This window comes from Oncorhynchus nerka, linkage group LG22 (assembly GCF_034236695.1).
Source record: "Oncorhynchus nerka isolate Pitt River linkage group LG22, Oner_Uvic_2.0, whole genome shotgun sequence".
Lineage (NCBI taxonomy): Eukaryota > Metazoa > Chordata > Actinopteri > Salmoniformes > Salmonidae > Oncorhynchus > Oncorhynchus nerka.
The window spans coordinates 53,165,794-53,173,113 of NC_088417.1; the positions used below are offsets into that span (position 1 = coordinate 53,165,794).

At 47.3% G+C, this 7,320-nt stretch overlaps 1 protein-coding gene across 3 annotated transcripts in view; it reads left to right on the plus strand.

The window, feature by feature from the left end:
- Nucleotides 1–7,039, plus strand: part of LOC115105331 (alpha-tectorin-like) — a 74,357-nt gene extending 67,318 nt beyond the window's left edge. For 2 of the 3 annotated variants that reach the window (XM_065007241.1, XM_029627251.2), the window contains 6 exons: nucleotides 1,675–1,838; nucleotides 2,165–2,413; nucleotides 4,853–5,015; nucleotides 5,249–5,333; nucleotides 5,529–5,648; nucleotides 6,680–7,039. In XM_065007241.1, the coding sequence (XP_064863313.1) occupies nucleotides 1,675–1,838; nucleotides 2,165–2,413; nucleotides 4,853–5,015; nucleotides 5,249–5,333; nucleotides 5,529–5,648; nucleotides 6,680–6,783 (885 nt within the window). In that variant the 3' untranslated portion in view covers nucleotides 6,784–7,039. The remainder of the gene's footprint in view (nucleotides 1–1,674; nucleotides 1,839–2,164; nucleotides 2,414–4,852; nucleotides 5,016–5,248; nucleotides 5,334–5,528; nucleotides 5,649–6,679) is intronic. The other variant, XM_029627253.2, reaches the window with a different exon arrangement.
- Nucleotides 7,040–7,320: the final 281 nt, after the last annotated feature.

The following is a 7,320-nucleotide window of genomic DNA, read 5'->3' on the forward strand; positions in this document are numbered from 1 at the left end:
GGCTAATAGAGCTCAATTTTCCTGGTGAGAATCTGTTATAATCTGTATAGCCAATAGGGTAGATCTGTCCTCCTACACTGCAAAAAGTGAAATCTAAATAAGCCTAAATATCTTATATTGAGTGATAAATCTCTTAAAATGTGTTGTTTTTTTTCAACAACAAAAAATCATGCAAAGCTGAATGAGCTAATGTCATTGACAGATAGGTTTGCTTATTTTAACCTAAAAAAGGCTTAATACAGGTAATGTATCTTATTTCAAAATACTTTACCTTAATACTGATGATAAAGGTAAAATATTGTGAAAAACACATTGAAATGAGATAAATTACTTGTATTAAGCCTTTAGTTTAAAATAGGCAAAATGATCTGCTAATGATATTAGAAAACATACTTGGTAAAAAAAAAAAAAAAATATATATATATATATATATATATTTTGTCACTCAATAGAAGATACTCTACTTGACCAACAATATGTGGACACCTGCTTGCTGAACATCTCATTCCAAAATCATTCATATGGAGTTGGTCCCCCCTTTGCTGTTATAACAGCCTCCACTCTTCTGGGAAGGCTTTCCACTAGATGTTGGAACATTGCTGCGTGAACTTGCTTCCATTCAGCCATGAGCATTAGTGAGGTCGGTCACTTATGTTGGGCGATTAGGCATGGCTCGCAGCCGGCATTCCAATTCATCCCAAAGGTGTTCGATGGGGTTGAGGTCAGGGCTCTGTGCAGGCCAGTCAAGTTCTTCCACACCGATCTCGACGAACCATTTCTGTTTGGGCCTCGCTTTGTGCACGGGGGCATTGTCATGCTGAAACAGGAAAGCGCCTTCCACAAACTGTTGCCACAAAGTTGGAAGCACAGACTCATCTAGAATGTCATTGTATGCTGTAGCATTAAGATTTACCTTCACTGGAACTAATGGGCTTAGCCCGAACCATGAAAAACAGCCCCAGACCATTATTCCTCCTCCGCCAAACTTTACACTTGGCACTATGCATTGGGGCAAGCAGCGTTCTCCTGGAATCCGCCAAACCCAGATTTGTCCGTCGGGACTGGCAGATGGTGAAGCGTGATTCATCACCCCAGAGTCCAATGGCGGTAAGATTTACACCACTCCAGAAGACGCTTGTCATTGCTCATGGTAATCTTAGGCTTGTGTACGGCTGCTTGGCCATGGAAACCCATTTCATGAAGCTCTCGATGAACAGTTCTTGTGCTGACATTTCTTCCAGAGGTAGTTTGGAACGCGGTACTGAGTGTTGCAATCGATGACAGGCAATTTTTACACGCTACTTGCTTCAGCACTCGGCGGTCCCATTCTGTTGAAAATCACTGAGCTCCTCATTAAGGGCATTCTACGACAAATGTTTGTCTATGGAGATTGCATGGATGTGTGCTCGATTTTATACACCTGTCAGCAACTGGTGTGGCTGAAATAACTGAATCCACTAATTTGAATGGGTGTCCACATACTTTTGTATAGTGTATACAGTGTATTTAGGCTTGCTTAGATTTAACTTTTTGCAGTGTATCCAAATTGCCAGTAGGGCTCCATGTTACTAGTGAAATCTCTTCCCAGATCAATAGTCATACTATACCTACTGTAATGACGGTTATTGTCTGGAATTTCTATCTTCAAAATGTGAACATTTTATTTTCTACCAGTCCAACGGCACACACATCATGTATAAGAACACGGTGTGGATCGAGAGTGTGAACAACACAGGCAACATCATCACCAGGGACAAGACAATCAACGTGGAGTTTACCTGCGCCTACGAGCTAGACATCAAGATATCCTTGGAGACCGTGCTCAAGCCCATGCTCAGGTTAGAGGACCTTCTTTTTCTCAACACTAGGATTGCAAACTTTCCCAAAATTCCCAGGCTTTCCAGAAATCCCAATTGTAAGATTCCCAGAATCAGAAGGGAATTAGCAGGAAATCTAGAATACTTACCTATTTTGGTTTTATATCTATACATTTATGTGGACGATAGATATACAGTATGTGCCATATCACATTGGACAAGGAGACAAGAGATTGCACACGACCAATGCTTTCCATTCCCTGACTTCCCTCTCCCCATCTCCTCCCCACCTTCTCTCTCTCTCTCTCCCAACTTCCCTCTCGCTTTCTCTCTCTCCCTCTCTCCAGTGTTATCAACCTCACCCTCCCCACCCAGGAAGGCAACTTCATCACTAAGATGGCGCTGTACAAGAACTCCTCGTACCGCCAGCCGTACCGCGAGGGTGAGGTGGTGCTGAGCACACGGGACGTCATCTTCGTGGGGGTGTTTGTGGAGGGGGCCGACGAGGACCAGCTCATCCTCATCGTCAATATGTGCTGGGCCACGCCGTCCCGCTATAGCAACGACCACCTCCGCTACGTCCTCATAGAGAGAGGGTAGGCTCAACACCTACGGCCAAAACAGCACCCTATACATTATTAGGCTCGGAAAATTCTCGCAACTTTCCCAATGTAATGGGTGCGTGCTGGTGGCAGGGAGGTCAGGCGCAGGAGAGTGAACTTGGTATAAACGGAGCAGTTTAATAAATGCAAAAAAAACTCAGAAAACCAATATATACAAAAAATAATATAAAAGGGTACAAAACCCGTCGCACACCAGAACATGACTTGCACAAAACATACAAAAAACAATCACCGACAAAAACATGAGGGGAAACAAAGGGTTAAATACACAACATGTAATTGATGGGATTGAAACCAGGTGTGATGGAAGATGAGACAAAACCAATGGAAAATGAAAAATGGATCAGCGATGGCTAGAAGGTCGGTGACGTCGACCGCCGAACACCGCCCGAACAAGGAGAGAGACCAACTTCGGCAGAAGTCGTGACAGTACCCCCCCTTGACGCACGGCTCCAGCAGCACGTCGACACTGACCTCGGAGACGACCCGGAGGGCGAGGCGCAGGGCGGTCCGGATGGAGACGATGGAACTCTTGCAGCATAGAAGGATCCAACACGTCCTCCACCGGAACCCAGCATCTCTCCTCCAGACCATACCCCTCCCAGTCCACGAGGTACTGAAGGCCCCTCGCCTGACGTCTCGAATCCAGTATGGAACGAAGGGAGTACGCCGGGGCCCCTTCAATGTCCAGAGGGGGCGGAGGAACCTTCTGCACCTCAGACTCCTGGAGCGGGCCAGCCACCACTGGCCTGAGGAGAGACACATGGAATGTGGTGTTAATGCGGTAATCGGGGGGAAGCTGTAACCTGTAACAAACCTCGTTTATTCTCCTCAGGACTTTAAATGGCCCCACAAACCGCGGACTCAGCTTCCGACAGGGCAGGCGAAGGGGCAGGTTTCAGGTTGAGAGCCAGACCCGGTTCCACGGTGCGAACACCGGGGCCTCACTGCGGTGACAATCTGCGCCAACTTTCTGGCACAGCACGGCACGCTGAACGTGGACCTGGGCGGTGTCCCATGTTTCCTCTGCGCGACGGAACCAGTCATCCACCGCAGGAGCCTCGGTCTGACTCTGATGCCAAGGAGCCAGAACCGGCTGATACCCCAATACACACTGGAAGGGAGAGAGGCCAGTGGAGGAGTGGTGGAGCGAGTTCTGGGCCATCTCTGCCCAGGGCACGAACGCTGCCCACTCCCCCGGCCGGTCCTGGCAATAAACCTACCCACATCCTGGTTAACTCTCTCCACCTGCCCGTTACTCTCGGGGTGAAAACCTGAGGTAAGGCTGACCGAGACCCCCAGATGTTCCATGAACGCCCTCCAGACCCTCGACGTGAACTGGGGACCCCGATCAGACACTATAAACTCAGGCACCCCGTAGTGCCAGAAGATGTGTAAACAGGGCCTCCGCAGTCTGTAGGGCTGTAGGGAGACCAGGCAAAGGAAGGAAACGACAGAAAAACGATCCACAATGACCAGGATCGTGGTGTTTCCCTGTGATGGAGGAAGATCGGTTAGGAAATCTACCGACAGGTGCGGCCACGGCCATTGTGGAACGGGTAAGGGTTGAAACTTACCTCTGGGCAGGTGCCTAGGAGCCTTACACTGGGCGCACACCGAGCAGGAGGAAACATAAACCCTCACATCCTTAGCCATAGTGGGCCACCAGTACTTCCCACTAAGACAGCGCACAGTCCGACCGATCCCAGGATGACCAGAGGAGGGTGACGTGTGAGCCCAATAGATCAGCCGGCCGCAGACAGCAGACGGAACGTACAGATGCCCAGCTGGACACTAGAGGGGAGCGGGCTTTGCACGTGACGCCCGCTCAATGTCCACGTACAGCTCACACACTACCGGCGCCACCAGGCAAGAGGTGGGGAGTAATGGAGTGGGATCCATGGGCCGCTCCTCTGTGTCATACAGCCGGGACAATGCGTCTGCCTTCAAGTTCTGGGAGCCTGGTCTGTAAGAAAGGGTAAACACAAGACGGGTGAAAAACATGGCCCAACTTGCCTGGCGAGGGTTCAGTCTCCTCGCCGCCCGGATGTACTCCAGATTGTGGTGGTCAGTCCAGATGAGAAAATGGTGTCTAGCCCCCTCAAGCCAATGTCTCCACGCCTTCAAGGCCTTGACGACAGCCAACAGCTCCCGGTCCCCACATCATAGTGTCGCTCCGCCGGGCTGAGCTTCTTCGAGAAGAAGGCACAGGGGTGGAGCTTCGGTGGCGTACCCGAGCGCTGAGAGAGCACAGCTCCTATCCCAGCCTCAGACGCGTCCACCTCCACTATGAACGCTTCGGCAGAAGTCGTGACACCCAAAGTTCCTAGGTTTTCCAGAAATCCTGGCTGTAGGATATTGTAAGACAACAAAGGAAAGGACCACACTAACTTCTCCTTCTCTGTTCCAAAGTTGTCCCAACGTCAAGGACAATACCATCGGCATGGCTGAGAACGGGGTGTCCCTCACCTGTCGCTTCCACGTCACCGTCTTCAAGTTCATCGGGGACTACAGTGAGGTCCACCTCCACTGTGACGTGTCACTGTGTGACCACGAGACCAATGCCTGCAAAGTGGTGAGGAGATCCTGAACACTGCACACTGAACATGGTGGTGACCACTGAACACAGGTCGATATTACATCAGGAACCACTTTAATCTGTCCAGGAAACTGTCCCAAAGTGTTAATACAATGGCTAAGCTTACAATGGCTACGTTATTCCACCTTATCACGTCTTTGTGTGTGTGCGTGTGCGCGTGTGCGTGTGTGTGTGTGTGTGTGTGTGTGTGTGTGTGTGTGTGTGTGTAGAACTGTCCCCACAACAGGAGAATGTACTCCGACTATAGCGATCACAAGGAGCAGATCCTCACTGTAGGACCCATCAGAAGGCGAGGTACACATCAGTGTTGCCCTAGTATGTGTGTGTGCGTGCGTGCGTGCGTGTATGTGATACAGACATGTCACCTTAATGTATGAGTGTGTGTATTGTCTGTGTCTGATGCCCAACTGCAACATATGCATGCATTATGTTTGTGTAAATACCAGTATGTGTGTGATGAATAATTTTGTGTTTATGTGTGCATATTAGAGCCGGACTGGTGTGAGCTGGGTAACGGAGGCTGTGAGCAGATCTGCACCAGTAAAGGAATGGGAGCTATGTGTAGCTGTGTGACTGGTATGCTGCAGAGCGACGGAAAGAGCTGTCGAGGTAGACACACATCATCCTCTCTATAGAGTGCTAGTAAATAATATGGGTCATTCTACGAATACTGCCTTTAAGGTAGTGGAATTTTGTTAAAAATACATTTTTCACCTAATTGTACCATTCTGTCATAAAGAGCAACTTCATAACAAACATGTTTCCCATCTCAATAGGTTCAATGAAGAAAAATTCCTTTAACAGTAACCAGGGTTGCAAAATTCCGTTAACTTTCCCAAAATTCCCAGGTTTTACAGAAATCCCGGTTGGAAGATTATCGGAATCAGAAGGGAATAAGCAAGAAAAATGTCATCCTCAAATCAGGATTTCTGCATAATATGGGAATTTGGCAAAGAAAAAAGGAAGTACAATGTACGAGAGATTGGGTCAATTCCATTTCAATAGACTGAATTGAAAATGCATTGATCCCACGCACTGTACAGTGGGCACATACTCTGTCTTAATTTTGAAGGTACTTACAGTGCCTTCAGAAAGTATGCAGACCCCTTGACTTTTTCCAAATGTTGTTGTTAGAGCCTGAATTAAAAATGTATTAAATTGAGAGTTTGTGTCACACAACACCCCATAATGTCAAAATGAAAAGCTGAAATGTCTTGAGTCAATAAATATTCAACTCCTTGTTATGGCAAGGTTAAATAAGTTCCGGAGTAAAAATGTGCTTAACAAGTCACATAATAAGTTGTATGGACTCGCTCTGTGTGCAATAATAGTATTTAACATGATTTTTGAATGACAACCTCACACATCCCAGTGGAGGCTGCTGAGGGTAGAACGACTCATAACAATGGCTGGAACGGAGCAAATGAAATGGAAACCATGTATTTGATACCATTCCACTCATTCCACTCCAGCCAATACCACAAGCCCGTCCTGTGCCACCAACCATCTGTGACACATACAATTATCTGTAAGGTCCCTCAGTCGAGCAGTGAATTTCAAACAGATTCAACCTTCTTTCTCATCTGACCTTCTATTCTAACCTTCATAAGACATTCTATTTTTTTATTCCCTCCATGCAGCTGTCAGCTCCAGCGTTGACCTTCGACCCCTTGTTTTCCCTCTGGCTCTTAGCACTGTGGTCTCCGTGCTCCTCACTCACACACACAATTCCCTCTTCTCCTAACCCTGGGCGGACAGTCAGAGAGAGAGGAGGGAGAGAGAGAGACAGATAAAAAGAGAAGAGGAGAGCAGTATAACACGAAAAAAACAGCCAACCAGAGGAGAGCAGACATCTACACTTCCTACTCACTGTCACAGAGACTGCCACAGCAACCAATCACAGAGCAGAGAGGCACTTCCCACCCGTTGCACTAAACAAAAACAACAACAACTCACAAGACTGGGGCACTGGATCACAATGGAAAAAGCCCTCCAAAAGAGTCTCAACCTCCACCTACATACCCCTTCTAGCGCCAAGGCCAGCACACTCTCAAATGTTGTTTTTTTGCCATCATTGTAAGCCTGCCACACACACACTATACGATACATTTATTAAACATAATAATAATAATTGTTGTTACAACCCGGCTCATGGGAAGTGACAAAGAGCTCCATGGGACCATGGCACAAATAATAATATATTAAAAATCAATAATTTTGCTCTTTATTTAGCCATCTTACATAAATTATTAAACCGTATTTGTTCATTGAAAATTGTGAA